Source organism: Bos indicus, chromosome 10 (assembly GCF_029378745.1).
Source record: "Bos indicus isolate NIAB-ARS_2022 breed Sahiwal x Tharparkar chromosome 10, NIAB-ARS_B.indTharparkar_mat_pri_1.0, whole genome shotgun sequence".
In the NCBI taxonomy this organism is placed as follows: domain Eukaryota; kingdom Metazoa; phylum Chordata; class Mammalia; order Artiodactyla; family Bovidae; genus Bos; species Bos indicus.
This window is the reverse complement of record NC_091769.1, coordinates 26757438-26777834: the sequence shown is the minus strand read 5'-3', so window position 1 is coordinate 26777834 and position 20397 is coordinate 26757438. Positions and strand designations below refer to the sequence as shown.

At 39.2% G+C, this 20397-nt stretch overlaps 1 protein-coding gene across 1 annotated transcript; it reads left to right on the top strand.

Annotated features, from left to right (window-relative positions):
- Positions 1 to 626: 626 nt before the first annotated feature.
- LOC109564486 (olfactory receptor 11H4) lies at positions 627 to 1592 on the top strand. Its single transcript, XM_019967920.2, has one exon. It carries the CDS (start codon positions 648 to 650, stop codon positions 1590 to 1592), a length of 945 nt encoding a protein of 314 aa, XP_019823479.2. The 5' UTR covers positions 627 to 647.
- The last annotated feature ends 18805 nt before the right edge of the window (positions 1593 to 20397 follow it).

Below are 20397 nucleotides of genomic sequence, written 5' to 3'. Positions count from 1 at the left end.
ACAAGGTACGCAGAATAAGGGAGAAGGCAATGGCACCCCACTCTAGTACTCTTGCCTGGAAAATCCCATGGACAGAGGAGCCTGGTGGGCTGCAGTCCATGGGGTCGCTAAGAGTAGGACACGACTGAGCGACTTCACTTTCACTTTTCACTTTCATGCCTTGAGAAGGAAATGGCAACCCACTCCAGTATTTTTGCCTGGAGAATCCCAGGGACGAGGGAGCCTGGTGGGCTGCCGTCTATAGGGTCGCACAGAGTCGGACACAACTGAAGCGACTTAGCAGCAGCAGCAGCATGCAAAATAAAAGAAAGTGGAAGAGTTTGTGCATGAAAATCTATAGTCAACTTCAGAAAAAGACCAAAATTAGAAAGCATCTTCTTAAGGATCAAAATTAAAAAGAAAGAAATTTTCACCCCTGGTTGTACAAGCTGATGTGGATCTTTCTGCATTGGATTCTAACAAAATAATACTGAGATTTAGATCCATAGTCAATTCAAATAAGGTGAGATTTATTCCCACTTCATTTCAAAATACCTCATTTATTTTAGGGTAGTGTTTAAGTTCCCTTCAATAAAATCCTTAGGATATGTAGGAAGCAAAGTAACTTGGGTTCTCTCACATCTTTCTTCTTTGTAGATTTAAAACCCATGAACAGGTCAGCAACACACATTGTGACGGAGTTTGTTCTCCTGGGATTCCCTGGTTGCTGGGAGGTACAGATTTTTCTCTTCTCACTATTTTTGGTGGTTTATGCCTTGACTTTGGTGGGGAATGGAGCCATTATCTGTGCAGTGAAATGGGACCCACGACTGTACACCCCCATGTACTTTCTGTTGGGAAACTTTGCCTTCCTTGAAATCTGGTATGTTTCCTCCAGTGTTCCTAACATGCTAGTCAACATTCTCTCCAAAACGAAGGCCATCTCATTTTCTGGCTGCTTCCTCCAGTTCTATTTCTTCTTTTCCCTGGGCACAGCTGAATGTCTCTTCTTAGCAGTAATGGCTTATGATCGGTACCAGGCCATCTGTCACCCACTGCACTACCCCATCATCATGACTTGGAGGCTCTGTGGAACACTGGTATCTCTCTGCTGGCTCATTGGATTCCTTGGCTACCCAAACCCCATTTTTTTCATCTCCCAACTTCCCTTCTGTGGACCCAATATCATTGATCACTTCCTGTGTGATATGGATTCACTGATGGCTCTGTCCTGTGCTCCAGCCCCCATTACTGAATTTATTTTCTATACTCAGAGCTCCCTTGTCCTCTTTTTCACTATTATGTATATTCTTCGATCCTACACCCTGCTGCTCAGAGCTGTTCTTCAGATCCCTTCTACAGCTGGCCGGAGAAAGGCCTTTTCAACCTGTGGTTCTCATTTAACTGTGGTGTCTCTTTTCTATGGGACAGTCATGGTAATGTATGTGAGTCCTACATATGGCATCTCAGCTTTGATGCAGAAAATCCTCACATTGGTATATTCAATAATGACTCCTTTCCTTAATCCCCTGATTTATAGTCTTCGCAATAAGGACATGAAACTTGCCCTGAGAAATGTCCTGTTTGGAAGGAGAATTAGTCAAAATTCATGAGCCAAAAATGTGTCATACTTCCAAGTTCTAATGAAGAATAAGGTGGAAATGTGTAAGTTCTTTCAGTGGTCTTATAGGCTTTACTCTGAGTAGTTCGAGGCCATTTTTTTTTTTCCTGGAAATGTGCCTAGCTTAAATAACTATGCTGCCTACTAAAACCTTATAATTCACTGGACTTCGATATGCAGTAAAAAATTTTTAAAGACTGTCCTTATTGGAATTGTTTAAATGGGATTGTTATACGAGGGAAAGTAGACTGCTGAAAGATTTATCATAAGTTTTAGGACAAGTCTAATGACCTTTACCAAATGGTTAAAGGTACAGTGACTTTTTTAACATTTTTATTTAGCTATAGTTGATATACAAAAAGACAGCACATACTTAATATATTTTAAAGGTTAATTTTTTTCCTTTTGGAAAGAGTATCCTTTTTTTAATTAATCCTTTTTTAATTTAATCCTTTTGAAATATAGTTGATTAACAATGTTGTGTTATTTTCTGGTGTACAGCACAGTGATTCAGTTTTCATATTCTTTTCCATATGGCTTATTACAGGATTGCTAGAGTTCCTGTACTATTCAGTAGGACTTTATTGTTTGTGTATTTTATATATAGTAGTTTGTATCAAGGGACAGTGAGTTTTAACAAAAAAATCTTTCTATAATCTTTAAGAGACACTTCTTTCTTATACCTAGTCTAACAATCTTATCTAAACACACTTTCTCTCTATTGAAAGAGAGAAAAAAAAATTCTCTCAGCCAGAAGAAACTCTTTCTTAGAGATATAGTTCCTTTGTGGTAAGTTTGAAATAAAATTTGAATATCTGCTAAATAATAATTTGCTGAATTTGCTTTTAACATTTCTGTTATTACACATACTACACTGTGGTGTAGTTTATTTGCACACACTTCCCCTTAGGGAGCTCCTTGAGGACAGGAACTGCCTTTTTCAAACACAGTGTCAGAGCCAAAAAAAGTCCCTGGAATCCGGGAGCTGGCCTGGCACCGTGAGCAGGTCTGGGTGCTGCTGGGAGCTGGCCTGGCTCTCTCAGCCAGGCCATAGTGTAATCCTGTTGAACACAAACAAGTTCCAGACCACTCTAGAATCATGTTGGAGCACAGACAAAATCAAGAATAGTCACAACCACAAAAAAATGGCCACATATCCTTTTCTTTAGGCTAACATGAATGGCTACTGTCTCTTTACCAGGTAAAGCTTTAGCCCAAGTGCCTTCTAGATAGCCCTTAAGATATTCAATCATAGAATGTTCTTCTACTTTCTGACAGAACCCAGAGAAAATCTCTGTTCCCTTCAGTTCTCCCCAAAGTCAATAACAAAACCCCAAATCATATAATAAATCCTTTCTAATGTCTTTCTACAGAGATGTTCCATGTTCCTCATGGCATGTGTTCTCTCTCTTTGCAAAAAAACAATAAACCCATCTTTGTTCAACTACAGTTGTGTTCATGAGGGCCATTGTTATTGGGAATCAACAGTAGTATAATACTTAGCATAGAAGAAGAGCTCAAATATTTATCTCATTCTATTTAACAGGAATATTGTGTCCCATTATACAAACATGTCACAATTTATTTACCCAACACTCAATTAAGATACTTTATTATAGCCAATATTTTACAACTTAAACAATGCTGCAATAAATGTCCTTGAATAAAAGTCTCTATATAATCACATAAGTATTCCATAAATTAGAAGAAGGATTTCTGGGATATAAATTATTTAATTTTTTAATTATATAAAATACTGTTAAACTCTGCTGCTAAGTCACTTCAGTCATGTCCAACTCTGTGCGACCCTGTACATGGCAGCCTACCAGGATCTCCCGTCCCTGGGATTCTCCAGGCAAGAACACTGGAGTGGGTTGCCATTTCCTTCTCCAATGCATGAAAGTGAGAAGTGAAAGTGAAGTCACTCAGTCATGTCCGACTCTTAGCAACCCCATGGACTGCAGCCTACCAGGTTCCTCCGCCCATGGGATTTTCCAGGCAAGAGTACTGGAGTAGGTTGCCATTGCCTTCCCCGTGTTAAACTCTAGATACTTCTAAATAGTGTATTACTTTTCAAAAAATGGTTCTGGGACAACTTGATATACACATGGAGAAGAATGAGGTTGGACACCTACCTCACACCACCAACAAAAATTAACTCAAAATGGATCAAAGATCTAAATGTAAAAGATAAAACTACAAAACTCTTAGAATAAAACATAGACTTAAACCTTAGTGTCCTTAGTTTATACAGAATTATATATTTTTAAGATATAATAAATACAAGCAATAAAATTAAAAATAGATAAATTGAACTTCATCAAAGTTTTAAAATTTTATGCTACAAGGATACTATCTATCAAGAGAGTAATGTCACAGAATGGGAAAAAAATACCTAACAAGAGTCCAGTATCCAGAATAGATATTTTTTTAAAAATACACTCGAGTTCAGTTCAGTCACTCAGTCGTGTCCAACTCTTTGTGACCCCATGAATCGCAGCATGCCAGGCCTCCCTGTCCATCACCAACTCCCGGAGTTCACTCAAACTCATGTCCATCGAGTTGGTGATGCCATCCAGCTATCTCATCTTCTGTCATCCCCTTCTCCTCCTGCCCCCAATCCCTCCCAGCATCAGAGTCTTTTCCAATGAGTCAACTCTTTGCATGAGGTGGCCAAAGTACTGGAGTTTCAGCTTTAGCATCAGTCCTTCCAATGAATATCCAGGACTGATCTCCTTTAGAATGGACTGGTTGGATTCCTTGCAGTCCAAGGGACTCTCAAGAGTCTTCTCCAACACCACAGTTCAAAAGCATCAATTCTTAAGCACTCAGCTTTCTTCACAGTCCAACTCTCACATCTATGCATGACCACTGGAAAAACCATAGCCTTGACTAGACAGACCTTTATTGGCAAAGTAGTATCTCTGCTTTTGAATATGATATCTAGGTTGGTCATAACTTTCCTTCCAAGGAGTAAGCGTCTTTTAATTTCATGGCTGAAGTCACAATCTGCAGTGATTTTGGAGCCCCCAAAAATAAAGTCTGACACTGTTTCCACTGTTTCCCCATCTATTTGCCATGAAGTGATGGGACCAGATGCCATGATCTTCATTTTCTGAATGTTGAGCTTTAAGCCAACTTTTTCACTCTCCTCTTTCACTTTCATCAAGAGGCTTTTGAGTTCCTCTTCACTTTCTGCCATAAGATGACTCTTACAACTCAACAATAAGAACACAAATAATTCAGTTTTTTAAATGTGCAAAATATTTGAGTAGGCATTTCTTAGAAAAGGATGCACAAATGGCTTGTAAGCAAATGAAAAGACACTCGGTTAATCTCTAGGCAAAAATATATTAAAATCACAATAAGGTACCTCTTCATACCCACTAGCATGGCTAAAATAAAATAGACAGACAATGCCAAGTGGATTTGAAAAAAATCCTGGCCAGGATTTGAAAAAATTTGAACACGCACATGTTGCTGGCAGAAATATAAAATGGTGCAGCTGCTCTAGAAAACCATTGGCAGTTTCTCAAATAGTTAAACACAGAGTAGCAACAAGTTCATTCATAAGTATAAACCCAAGAGAATTAAAAACATATTCATACAAAACATGTATATGAATGTTCATGGTAGTATTATTCATAATAGCCAAGAAGTAAAACAATCTAAACCTCCGTCATCTGATGAATGGACAACAAAATGTGGTATACACAAAATGGAATATTATTCACCCATTGTTACATGAACTTTGAAAATATTATACTAAGTAAAATAACCCAAACACAGAAGGCCATATATTATAGGATTTAATTTATATAAAATATCCAGAATGGGCAAATCTATAAAGACAGAAAGTAGATTAGTAGCTTCTAAAGACTAGGCAGAGGGAAGAATGGGAAATGACTGCTAACGGATACTCAGTTTCTTTGGGGCTGACGAAGATGTTCTATAATCAGTGGTGGTGGTTGCACAACATTGTGGATATACTAAAAATTACTTATACTTTAAAAGGATGATTTTTATGCTATGTGAATTGTGTCTTGCTAAAACATTTGTTTGAGAGTGCTCATTTTCCCACAGCCTCCCCAACACTGATTTTTATCATGGTTTCTCATTTGTTTGACAATATGAGAGGTGAAATTAGTATTGTGTTCATTTTCCTTCCTTGAATTTTACATTTAGTGCCCCAAGAGCTTAGGGAAATAAGTATATAAGTATCAGTATATGCTGTAGCCAGAAATTCAAAAAGAAGTTGCAGTTGACTGGTGGTTTGAAGATAGGAAGGAGAGGGGAACAAACATGTGCTGAGAATCTTATGAAGGGTGTTGAATACCAGACAGGAAAAATATGTGAACATGGAGGAGCAGAGAAAAGGGCTGATAGAAAGGAAGAGGAAATCAGAACCCTAGATATCCTTCATGACCTAGGTATCCATGCCATCCAAATCTGCCACCTCCTCTATTTCAACAAATCTCAACACCTCCATCTCCACACCACCTCTCAATTGTTCCCAAGAAAAGGAGTGACTGATGTAAAATTACTGTTGAAACTTTTGAAGGATGAATTTATGGAACATTAATATTTTTCACCCTTACTTTTGTGTTGTCTTGGAGATACTTCTTAGATGCTGGATGTACAATTTTTGAGGATGGAAAATTGTGGGAAAAGATAAAACCTGTCACAGTGAGAATTCTCGTTGACTTATTTCTCCTTTGTCATTTCTCCACTTTAGCTTTCTAAATTCTCTAAAACCTTAGCCCTACAAAATTTCCTTTTTCCATGGTCTTTTTGTGACTTCTTTTCCATAGCCATTTGTGTTTTGCTACCTTCTGGTGGTCATTGTACTTCCATTGTATGCCTAAGTATAAAACAAAAAACTTCAACCCACCCAAGCATTATATGTGAAGGAGGATAATGGTTAATTCAATCTTCTAGTTAATCAGACGGAGAAGGCAATGGCACCCCACTCCAGTACTCTTGCCTGGAAAATCCCATGGGCAGAGGAGCCTGGTGGGCTGCAGTCCATGGGGTCGCTTAGAGTCGGACACGACTGAGCGACTTCACTTTCACTGTTCATTTTCATGCATTGGAGGAGGAAATGGCAACCCACTCCAGTGTTCTTCCCTGGAGAATCCCAGGGACAGCGGGGCCTGGCAGGCTGCCATCTATGGGGTCGCACAGAGTCGAACACGACTGAAGCGACTTAGCAGCAGCAGCAGCAGTTGATCAGAAAAATCCTTTTGATACTGAGTATTAAAATCTTTCTAAAATGTGTTTGCCCATTCTTTTTTTTTTTATTGTTCAATCTTTAATTTTTTTTTAATCTTTGTTTTTTTAATATAAATTTATTTTAATTGGAGGTCAATTACTTTACAATATTGTATTGGTTTTGCCATACAACCACCTTGGTATGTTAAAAATTATTTAATCTTTCACCATACAAGAACACAGCAAGTGTAATAGGTTGGGACAGGCAGTGAACAGGCAGACCATAGGCAATCCAATCCCATTCTATCACCAACTAGCTATGTGTGCTTATGTAAATCAGTTCACCTCTCTGGCCTCAGCTCCTCTATCTATAAGAAAGCTAAGGTGAGTGAACCTAGGATGGCCTACACTGATTTTTCTCTCGATATATGACAAGTCTCATAGTACTTACTCTGTAGGAAGACACAGATACATGAACAGTTTGCTTTAATTTAGTGTGTGTGAAGCTCTATCCTGGAGTAAACACAGGGCGCTATCAGAGCATATGGGAGGAGCACTGAATCTAAGGGTATATGGGAGGTGGCAGGAAAATAAAAATTGAAGAGAGGGGACTGGTTATAAGGGTACTGTAATAATCTGTAGAAGATATGATGACCTGATCTAGGACAGTGCTTCTCAGAGTATGGTTCACAACAAGGAAACAACAGAAACTATCACAGATTATGTCCTTGTATCTGAGCAATTAGACATCCCTGGAGAAGACAATAGCACCCCACTCCAGTACTCTTGCCTAGAAAGTCCCATGGACAGAGGAGCCTGGTGGGCTGTAGTCTATGGGGTCACTAAGAGTCAGACTCAACTGGGCAACTTCACTTTCAATTTCATGCATTGGAGAGGGAAATGGCAACCCACTCCAGTGTTCTTGCCTGAAGCATCCCAGGGACGGGGGAGCCTGGTGGGAGACCATCTATGGGGTCGCACAGAGTCAGACACGACTGAAGTGACTTAGTAGCAGTAGCAGCTGCAGAAGTACTTTATTTGGATTAATGGATTAATACAGTTTTATCCTTAATTATAAATTTTTCGATAAAACAGGCAAGTACAAACATTAAGTATGTGAAAAACCACAATTAAAAATTAAATCTAAGTGCCTAAGGAGAACGGGCACTGTACAAACTAATCTTAACTATTAGAATTTTAGTCTTTCCTGCATTCTCTTCATGGGTTTAATTAAAAACACATAATTCCTTTCGCTTTCTTACTTTGATATAAGAACCCCACAAAACAGCCTGGTTTAGTGTCAAAAGCATCAGTGTGTACTCAGTCATGTCTGACTCTGTGGCCCCATTGACTGCAGCACACCAGACTCCTCTGTCCATGGAATTTTCCAGGCAAAATACTGGACTGGGTTGCCATTTCCTCCTGCAAGGGATCTTCCTGACCCAGGGATCGAACCTGTATCGCCTGCATTGGCGGGTGGACTCTTTACCACTAGTGCCACTTGGGAGTAGACCCAGATTAAGCTTGGATTTACCACCTATTATGTATGATTTATTATGTATTTTGTATGAATTATGTATGACCTTATTCATCTTAAATCTCTCATATTGCTATATCCAATGTGATATATATTCAACAGTTATGAATTTAATCAGGAACTGAGTCTAGGAGGAACCAATAAGGTAGTAAAAGAGATCTCCTCTTTGCTTGCCAACTTATGAATTGGGCTACAGCAGTAGGCAAGTAAATAAAAGAAAAATTATAGTCCTCCCTCCTAACTGTTCAACCACCTGGCAGAGCAAAGGAAATGGCCTGCACCAAGAAAGGAGCACAAACGAGACGCAGTGCTGGACAGGGTGAAAAGACTGGTAGGCTGACACCCTAAGATTCCTTATCTCTTGGGAAGCATGGTTTTCCTGACCACACTGGTAAACCATGTACTCTGCCATCTAGTGGGGCCTCAGATTCCAGCACTCTGGATCTCCTGCATTCACCTGATGGGATTCTGGTCAACACCCTCTATAGCCGTCAGGCCCTGACTGTGTAGCCATTTTATTTACTTTCTCTATCCACATAAACATGTAAATACATGAAAAAACATGTGACAAACTGATTTCTAAATATAAGCAAGAATAAAAGTGTTCAGAGAATTGTAATCAACAATGGAATAATGTTTGCTTATTCAACATTTATTGAATGTGTACTATAAATAAACACCATGGTAGGGTTAGGGACACATTCTAGAAAGACACTAGAAGAGATCTCTCTAGAAGATATCACAATCTCTTGGGAGATATATATATAATAATTTACACATCACATATATAGTGATATAATTATATACATATGTTTGCTTTATCTAGAATGCAGTTCTCAATGAACACTGATGAAACTATAGACAGATTTCTGTGTCTTTCTTGGTCTTGTCTTAAGATGTAGCCTTGTAAGCAAGTGTATCTGTAGGATAACAGCTACCCCTTCATTCAGTAAAAAAAAAGTCGCAATTCAGCCCTCAACGAAGTGTTTTCTATCCTGGATGATGACTGTGGCCTAGCCAAAGAATGTTGGCAATAAAGCATTCAAAGTCAAGTCTACTACTATTGCATTGCTTCTCCAGAGGTAAGTTGGTACAAGGACAGTTTCCTTTAGCAGTATCCATTTGTTCAAAAAGAAGTCACACAAATGTGCTTATGTTTGCACAGATATATGTATTCTCCATATCTTTAAAACCATACTAAAAATAATTTTTAGATGTCATTTAAAACCATAACGCATGAAGCCAACCTGAAAAGGCTACATATTCTTATGACTCCAAGTATATGACTTTCTAGAAAGGGCAAAACTATGGGGACAGTAAAAAAGATCAGTGGTCATCAGGGGCTAGGCAAGCAGGGAAGGATGAACAGGTGGAGCACACAGGATTTTTAGGGCAGTAAAACTATTCTGTATGATACTATAATGGTAGATACAAGTCACTACACATTTGTCAAAACCCATAGAATGTACAACATCAAAAGTGAACCCTAATGTAATCTGTGGACTTTGGGTGATAATGATATGTCAGAGTCCACAGACTGTAACAAATACACCCTTGTGATGCAGAATGTTGATGGTGGGGAAGCACGTGTGTGTGTGTGTGTGTGTGTGTCTGTGTGTCTGTGTCTGTGTCTGTGTGAGGGCAAAAGGTATATGGGAACTTTCTGTACTCTCCACTCAGTTTTGCTGAGAACCTAAACTGCTCTAAAAAAATAAAGTCTATTTGAAAATACTTATTAAAAATGTAACCCAATCATGATTATTGTCAAAAACTGTGCAACTACTGTTCGTTTAGGCAGTGACAAACAGAAGCAGACAAAGTTTCCCACAAGGCTTTTTGCTACAGAGAAGGAATCTGTGAACCAAAATGGACTCACACTCCTCAAATGATCAATTTTTTCATCGACTCCCATCACTCCCCAGACCTATTTTGGACACCTCAACTAGAAATCTTCTCCCTCTCTGCCAGCAAGAACAAAAAACTTGAAGTCAAACACAGTAGTTGGCAAAATCTAGAAGAGTTTGGCACTGTGTAAGCTGCTTTGGTGAAAGGACTCCCCCAAGGAACCCTATACCCCCAGGCCTAATCCAAAGTTATTTTAACAGATTAGAAAAGAAACTTGGAGAGTCATAACAGAAAAACCTAGAGTCCCCAAGGTCCTAGTTTTAGACTCTCTGCAGAAGCTATGCTTTGGTTGATTAAGCAGGAGCTGGAGGCCCCTGAGAGCCAATTAGAAAAGGAAGTTAGGATGAGGGAGGGAGAAATGATTCTAGCAACTACCAATTAAAAGTGAATGGATCCCACAGTACCAAGGGACCATGATTCAAACTGTTGCATCATCCAAGTTCTAGCACCAACTCCCTGAACATGAAGAGAGAGCAAAGAGGAGGGGTAAGGGAGGCAAGCAGGGGTGTCCTGCACTTTGGCAAGCTTCCACTTCTCATCTCAAGTGAATACACACCTGACAATTAAGGTGCAGGTAGAATCTCCTGATTAGCCATGCAGAAAACCCCAATACCATGCCATAAGAGGGACAGGACCCATAGGCAGGGAAACATGCCCAGAAAAGTTCAGCAGGATGCTGCTGATACAACAGACCTGCTACCAATTCAGAATTGCTCCTGTTAAATCAGATCACACATGATTCATCGTCCTTGTATAGACCAGTACCACTTCCATCACTACTCTCCCCTCCATCCTGTACTTGTAAAATACAAGATGATTTTCAAGTATGTTCACAAATATTTTCAAGTATGTTCATTACTTCATTGACGGTCACAAAATCCCTGTGGATTCTGTTGGCTATGTATTAGTATTTCCATCTAAGAATTTTTAAAAGTTGATGCTAAAATTCAAGAGGTCTGCCTAAAAGCATAAAGGCAGTATTATTTTTATACTTTTAAATGACATGCCACTAAGTTTATATACACATAGAATATCCCCAGGAAAAATGTAAGAAAATGGAGTGGTTACTACAGCAGAGGGAGTAAGGGGTCAGGAGTGGAAATGAAGCTTTCTTTTCTCTATTTTTTGGTAATTTTACACTATTGTATATACAATTTCCTAAAATTAAAAGAAAATAAAGTTACAATTAGGGAGCAGAAAACCACGATCCAATTCTCTTTCCCACTGTATAGTGCTGTCTCCCACATTGGGTAAAGAGAGAGGACAGTTCTCTTTCCTTTATATCTTCCCACTTATTCCCCATTCCATCATCACCATCCACATGTACATGTACATATACATAACACAACTTTCTAAGAAGAATTTTCCCATGATTGCCTGTTCTGTGCAAATCTGCCAGGAGCTGAGAGTATGCTGAAAACCAACCAAATGATAAAAAAATTGAATTCCAGCACACTTGAGTGATCTTGCTTAAAGTGATTCTAACCATATATTTTATTTGGGGGAAAAAATAGCATTTTTGTTCAAATAGTTTGAGAGAATAGAAAAATAAGCTAGCACTTCAGTATGAAGTATCAGTTTTAAAAAGAATGAAGGCCATAATATCTGCCAGTTTTGGGAATACAATTCCCTAATACTCAACAGCCTGGCAAGTCACTGACAAAAAGGAGGAAAACTTCCTTTCCTGAATATCAAGAGATATGACACAATGAGAAATGCAGCTACACACATTTAAAGATAATATATATATTGATAGAGTATTGGAAGAAATTGACTCTCGGGTCACTTTCAACAATGAAACACTGACTCTACAATTCACAGATTTATGTAGATCAGTAAATAGACAAGGAAAATGTTAGCAGAATCCTGGCACCAAGGGGCAGTCATTAACACAGACTAAAATAGGAGACCATCAAGGAAACAGCATAAACGCTCGCTTATTAATTGATTTCATGTAAATTTATCAAGCACTTGTGTCAGGTACTGAGCCAGGACTTACGACTGCTAAGATGACTACCTTCAGAAAGCTCACAGCCTGTAGGAAATGCAAATAATTAAAACACAAAAGTGCTCTGAGAGTATAGCAACAAACACATCAAAATTGAATATGCTCAGGAAGACTTTAGAAAAGAGGTAATGTTTGAACTGAATTTCAGAGGACAATTAGGAACTCTCCAGAAGAGATGACAGAAAGAATCACACGTGCAAAAGTACTGAGGTATGAAAGAGCATGGAAACAAACAGATACTAAACATATGCTGGGGTTGCCATGCAGTAGAATTATAAGTGGGCAGAAATGAGGTAATGTAGATAAGCACACTGAAACATGAAGGCTGTGGCCCATGCGAAGGGAGTATCGTATTGGAATTAAAGAATTGCTGAGGGCTTTCTTGAGTTTTTTTTGTGTGTGTGTGGACCATTTTTAAAGTCTTTATTGAATTTGTTACAATATTGCTTCTGTTTTATGTTTTTTGGTCACCAGGCATCTGGGATCTTAGATCCCCAGATTGAACATGCATTCCCTGCATTGGAGGGAGAAATCTTAACCACTGAACTGCCAGGAAAGTCCTTTGCTGAGTTTTTTAAAAAGGAAATTAAATAATCAGGTTTGTCTTGAGAAAGATGAAACTGTTGGCAACATTTCCCACTTCAGAAATAGCAGAAGAACATGTCAGCATAAGGGCAGAGTATAAATTTTACACTCGGGAGAACTGGGTTCAAATCCCAGCTCTAATACAGCTGGAATTGTAGCATAAATGAGCCCTGCTTGTCTCTGTACCTCTGTATGAGGATTAGTTCATTAATCCTCATAATAATCCTACAAGGTAGGTAGTAATATTACCTCCATTTTACAGATGGAGACACTGAATCTCAGAGAGCTAAGAAACTCTCCCACAGTCTTAGAGCAGAATAACAGTTAAAATTTCAAACAATAGCTCTGTTAATTACAAGCTTATAAACTTGGGACAATACTACTATTATGATCACTATCATTAAATTAATAATAGATAAGCAAAAATAACATCTATTCTTGACTCCAAGATGGCAGAGTAGAAGGACATGTGCTCACCTTCTCCTGCGAGAACTCCACAACTTGCTGCTGAACAACCACTGACAGGAGGATGTTGGATCCCACCAAAAAAAAGATACCCCACATCCAAGGGCGAAGGAGAAGCCCCAGAAAGAAGGTAAGAGGGGGAAAATTGCATTTAGAATCAAACCCCATACCTGCCAGAGATGCTCGGAGGGCTCAAACAAACCTTGTGCACACCAGGACCCAGAGACCCCACAGAGACTGAACCAGAACTGTGTTTGAGTGTCTCCTGTGGAGGTACAGGTCAGAAGTGGACTGCTGCAGGGGCAGGAGCTCTGAGTGCAGTAGATCTGGGTATGGCATAAGCCCTCTTGGAGGAGGTTGCCATTAACCCCCTCCATAGAGCTACCAGAACTTACACAGGACTGGGGAAACAGACTCTTGGAGGGCACAAACAAAAGCTTGTGCACATGAGGACCCAGGAGAAAGGAGTAGAGACCCCACAAGAGACTGACCCCAACTTGCCCATGAGTGTCCAGGAGTCTCCGGGGGAGGTGTGGGTTGGCAGCGGCCTGCTGCAGGGTTGGGGGCAGTGAATGCAGCAGTGCATGCATGGGGCCTCTTGAAGGAGGTCGCCAATATCATCATTACCTCCACCATAGTTTGGCAGAGGTCACACAACAGGGAGGGAACACAGCCTCCTCCATCAACAGAAAATTGGATTAAAGATTTACTGAGCATGCCCCGCCCATCAGAACAGACCTAGTTTCCTCCACAGTCAGTCTCTGCCATCAGGAAGCTTCCATAAGCCTCTTATCCTTCTCCACCAGAGGACAGACAGAACAAAAACGACAATCACAGAAAACTAACCAATCTGATCATATGGACCACAGCCTTGTCTAATTCAATGAAACTATGAGCCATGCTGTGTAGGGCCACCCAAGATGGATGGGTCATGGTGGAGAGTTCTGACAAAATGTGGTCCACAGGAGAAGGGAATGGCAAACCACTTCAGTATTCTTGCCTTGAGAACCCCATGAACGGCATGAAAAGGCAAAAAGATGGGACACTGAAAGATGAACTCCCCACGTCAATAGGTGCCCAATATGCTACTGGAGATCAGTGGAGAAATAACTCCAGAAAAAATGAAGAGACAGAGCCAAAGCAAAACAACACCCAGTTGTGGATGTGACTGGTTATGGAAGTAAACTCCAAAGCTGTAAAGAGCAATTGCATAGGAACCTGGAATGTTAGGTCCATGAATCAAGGCAAATTGGAAGTGGTCAAATAGGAGATGGCAAGAGTGAACATAGACATTTTAGGAATGAGTAAACAAAAATGGACTGGAATGGGTGAATTTAACTCAGATGACCATTATATCTACTACTGTGGGCAAGAATCCCTTAGAGAAATGGAGTAGCCATCATAGTCAACAAAAGAGTCCGAAATACAGTACTTGGATGCAATCTCAAAAATGACAGAATGATCTCCATTCATTTCCAAGGCAAACCATTCAATATCACAGTAATCCAAGTCTATGTTCCAATCAGTAATGCTAAAGAAGCTGAACATGAATGGTTCTATGAAGACCTACAAAACCTAGAACTAACACCCAAAGAGATATCCTTTTCATTATGGGGGACTGGAATGCAAAAGTGGGAAGTCAAGGAACAGGCAAATTTGGCCTTGAAGTACAAAACAAAACAGGGTAGAGGCTAATAGTTTTGCCAAGAGAACGCACTGGTCATAGCAAACACCCTCTTCCAACAACACAAGAGACAACTATACGTGGACATCACCAGATGGTCAATACTGAAATCAGGCTGATTATATTCTTTGCACCCAAAGATAGAGAAGCTCTATACAGTCAGCAAAAACAAGACCAGGAGCTGACTGTGGCTCAGATCCTGAACTCCTTATTGCTGAATTCAGATTAAAATTGAAAAATGTAGGGAAAACCACTAGACCATTCAGGTACGACCTAAATCAAATCCCTTATGATTATACAATAGAAGTGACAAATAGATTTAAGGGATTATATCTGACAGAATGCCTGAAGAACTATGGACGGAGGTTCATGACATTGTACAGGAGGCGGAGATCAAGACCATTCTCAAGACAAAGAAATGCAAAAAGGCAAAATGGTTGTCTTAGGAGGCCTTACAAATAGCTGAGAAAAGAAAAGATGCAAAAGGCGAAGGAGAAAAGGAAAGATATGCCCATTTGAATGTAGAGTCCAAAGAATAGCAAGGAGAGATAATAAAGCCTTCCTCAGTGATCAACGCAAAGAAATAGAAGGAAACAATAGAATGGGAAAGACTAGAGATCTCTTCAAGAAACTTAGAGATACCAAGGGAACATTTCATGCAAAGATGGGCTTGATAAAGGACAGAAATGGTATGGATCTAACAGAAGCAGAAAATATTAACAAGAGGTGGCAAGAATACACCAAAGAACTGTACAAAAAAAGATCTTCATGAGCCAGATAACCACGATGGTGTGATCATTAGAGCCAGACATCCAGAATGAGAAGTCAAGTGGGCTTTGGGAAGCATCACTATGAACAAAGGTAGTGGAGGTGATGGAATTCCAGTTGAGCTACTTCAAATCCTAAAAGATGATGCTATGAAAGTGCTGCACTAAAAATGAGAGCAAATTTGGAAGACTCAGCAGTGGCCATAGGACTGAAAAATGTCAGTTTTCATTGCAATCCCAAAGAATGCTCAAACTATTGCACAACTGCACTCATCTCACACACTAGCAAAGAAATGCTCAAAATTCTCCAAGCCAGGCTTCAACAGTACGTGAATTGTGAACTTCCAGATGTTCAAGCTGGATTTAGAAAAGGCAGAGGAACCAGAGATCAAATTGCCAACATCCGCTGGATCATCAAAAAAGCAAGAGAGTTACAGAAAAACATCTACTTCTGCTTTATTGACTACACCAAAGCCTTTGACTGTGTGGATCAAAACAAATTAGAAAAGTCTTAAAGAGATGGGAATACCATACCTGACCTGCCTCTTGAGAAATCTGTATGCAGGTCAAGAAGCAAGTTAGAACTGGATATGGGAAACTGGAGCCTATTATACAGAGTGAAGTAAGCCAGAAGGAAAAATACCAATACAGTATACTAACGCACATATATGGAATTTAGAAAGATGATAACAATAACCCTGTGTATGAGATAGCAAAAGAGACACTGATGTATGGAACAGTCTTATGGACTCTGTGGGAGAGGGAGAGGGTGAGAAGATTTGGGAGAATGGCATTGAAACATGTAAAATATCACGTATGAAATGAGATGCCAGTCCAGGTTCAATGCACGATACTGGATGGGGCTAGTGCACTGGGACGACCCAGAGGGAGGGTATGGGGAGGGAGGAGGGAGGAGGGTTCAGGATGGGGAGCACATGTATACCTGTGGCGGATTCATTTTGATATTTGGCAAAACTAATACAATTATGTAAAGTTTAAAAATAAAATAAAGTTTAAAAAAAAATTAAAAAAAAGAACTGGATATGGAACAACAGACTGGTTCCAAATCAGGAAAGGAGTACGTCAAGGCTGTATATTGTCACCCTGCTTATTTAACTTATATGCAGAGTGCATCATGCGAAATGCCAGGCTAGATGAAGCACAAGGTGGAATCAAGATTGCCAAGAGAAATATCAATAACCTCAGATACACAGATAACACCACCCTTACGGCAGACAGTGAAGAACTAAAGAGCCTCTTGATGAAAATGAAGAGGAGAGTGAAAAAGTTGGCTTAAAACTCAACATTCAGAAAACGAAGATCATGGCATCTGGTCCCATCACTTCATGGCAAATAGATGGGGAAACAGTGTAAACAGTGACAGACTTTATTTTGGGGGGCTCCAAAATCACTCCAGATGGGGACTGCAGCCTTGCAATTAAATGATGCTTGCTCCTTGGAAGAAAAGCTATGAGCTATCTAGACAGCATATTAAAAAGCAGAGACATTACTTTGCCAACAAAGGTCCATCTATTCAACGCTATGGTTTTTCCAGTAGTCATATATGGATGTGAGAGTTGGACTATAAAGAAAGCTGAGTGCTGAAGAATTGATGCTTTTGAACTGTGGTGTTGGAGAAGACTCTTGAGAGTCCCTTGGACTGCAAGGAGATCCAACCAGTCCATCCTAAAGAAAATCAGTCTTGAATATTCATTGGAAGGACTGACGTTGAAGCTGAAACTCCAATATTGGGCCACCTGACGCGAAGAACTGACTCTTTGGAAAAGACCCTGATGCTGGGAAAGACTGAAGGCAGAGAAGGGGGCAACAGAGGATGAGATGGTTAGATGGCATCACTGACTCGATGGACATGAGTTTGAGTAAGTTCTGGGAATTGATTATGGACAGGGAAGCCTGGTGTGCTGCAGTCCATGAGGTCGCAGAGTTGGAAACAACTGAGTGACTGAATTGATTTTTAAAATGTGAAAAAAATTAGAGAAAGCAACATTTCAACTATAGGAAAAAAAAACTACTGCCACAGTCAAGCAAGAAATGCAGAATTACTGAACTAAGACAATATGAATAGAAAGAAAATAAAGACATGTTAAAGAGATATGATCAACACAGTAGCCATATGACAGACTGGAAATTAGAAACAAAGAATCAGAAGTGACTTCCCAAGTTTCTGGCCTGGATAATTGAATACATGGCGATGTCAGCTGCTCACATAGAGACAACAGGTGGCTGCTAGAGACAATGAGTTCTACGTTAGATATGTTGGATTTTAAACGTCTGTGGCACATATTGCCTAGTAATCTGATGTAAATTGATCACTAGTTCTAAGGAAAGAGATCTGGAAATACAGATTTAGGAAAATTAGTAGTTTAGTAAGTGAACAACACATGGGTATGAGCGAAATGGTTCAGTGAAAATCTTTTGAGGGTGGTGAGCAGCAGGCCATTAAGTAGAACTCTTAAGGCCAGCATCATTTAAAGAGAAGATGAGAAGAAGTGTCCCTAGTAGGTCTCAGTAAGATTTTGACTTCACCAGGGCTATGCTCATCGTATCCACAGATAGAAACAGTTTGTGCTTTGGCACTTACCTGGATTCACCATGTTAACAGTTACCTTCTCAGATTCAACACTCTGGGTTTTTTTCCCTCCAGTTCTTCCCCTAATCACTGTAATTAGGCCTCTTTTCCTCCCCTGTAGAAACTAGTTATTCATCTTCAACTTCTGCTCTACTCTTGGAGTATCCTCCTCCAAGTCCTACATGCTGGTTTGTACTTTGCCAACCTGCTAAGCTGGAACCGCACAAGGTCTTTTTTATATAATAAACATATTATTACATTTGTTGTTCAGTTGCCCAGTAATGTCCAAATCTCTGCGACCCAGTGGACTGCAGCACTCCAGGCCTTCCTGTCCCTCACCATCTCCCGAAGTTTACCCAAGTTCATGTTCATTGCATCGGAGATGCCACCCAACCATCTCATTCTCTGACGCCCTCTTCTTCTACCCTCAATCTTTCCCAACATCAGAAATTTCTCGAGTCAGCTTTTCGCATCAGGTGACCAAAATACTGGCGCTTCAGTTTCAGCATCAGTCCTTCCAGTGAGTATTCAGGGTTTATTACTACATAAAACTTACATAAAATATTGTTACATAAGACTTTGCATAAGGTCTAATTTATATATTAAATCCTTTGTCCCATAACTCATAAAGGTTCTGCTCCCCTGACTGAACCATAACTGATACATTCCATCCTCCTATTTCCTAATTCTGACCTCCATACCCCTCATTTTCTGATAAAGAATAGCACAATTTCCACTATCTCTCTGAATGGCTAGAGACCTACTGGAACTACAAGAAGACAATTACCAGAACAGGAACCCTGTTTCAAAGGCTCTTCAAGCCAAAAGAATAGTTTCAAAATCATTATTATTCTGATACAAGGTGTTAACACCCTCTATATTAATCTTATTTGCCTAACCCACCATCTGTCCAGTCAGCCAGCCATTTGTTAATGAGTCAGGCAATGTCTAACACTCAGAGATGTATATAGTAATGTCTAGAACTTAAAGGTAAGTGTAAGTTAGTGGCTTTCCTTTTAAAAGTTCAAATCATATAATCAAGAAATCATAATACAATAAAACGTGCCATATAATTATAGACTGTACAAAGTGCTATATCGTTTCCTAAACATACCTCCCTAAAAATTTCTTAATACATTTTCTTCAGTCTTGGATGCTCTCTTTTACATTTTACATCAAATTTATAAGTAGCTAACAAGTATTTTATTAAAAGATGCTTAACATCACAAATAAAGGAATGCAAATTTAAAACAATGAAATGTCATGTTGCCTGCTGAATATAAAAACTATATCCCAGCTCATGAATAGGCACTCTTAGGAGAAAAAAGGATATTATGAAGATAAAAATAAAAACTAACAAAACAGAAAAAATATACAAAAAATGGCAATAAACAAAGTCAAGTTCTTTGAAGACCTGTAAGAGACAAAAGGCTGAAGGAGAAATAAGTTACAAATAAACAATACCAGTAGAGAAAAGGGAAACAAAATGACAGATACCATGGAGAATAAACAAATAGGGAACATATCATAAATATTTAGAAGAGTAGATTTGGAAACTTAAATAAAATAAACTACTAAAAAATATATCAAGACTAAATCAAGAGAAAGTTTGAATAATTCAAAAAACATTAAAAAATTTAAATAAGAAGTTAATCTTTCCATGAAGAAAATGCCAGGTGCTGTTGTCTTTACAGGCAAATTCTACAAAGAAAAAGACAAACTGATTTTATATAAACTTCTCACATACAGGAGAAATATACTCTTTACTCATTACATGAGGCTAGCGTAACTTTCATACCAAAACTAGACTAGAACAGATTAAGAAATAGTGTACTTATAAACTAATAGCACTTGAGACCCTAAATATTACCCATGTGAATCCAGCAATGTTAAAAAAAAAAAAAAAAAACATATCATTACCAACTAAGGTTTGTACCAAGAAGGCAAGTTTGGTTTGTTAATCAAAAGCAGAGAACGCTAATCCACCACACTAAGGGATTAAAAGAAAAAAAATCATCTGCTATCTCAATAAATGCAGAAAAAGC

Coding starts and splice junctions, on each gene's coding strand:
- LOC109564486 (XM_019967920.2), top strand. CDS start 648: ATGAACAGGTCAGCAACACACATTGTGACGGAGTTTGTTCTCCTGGGA.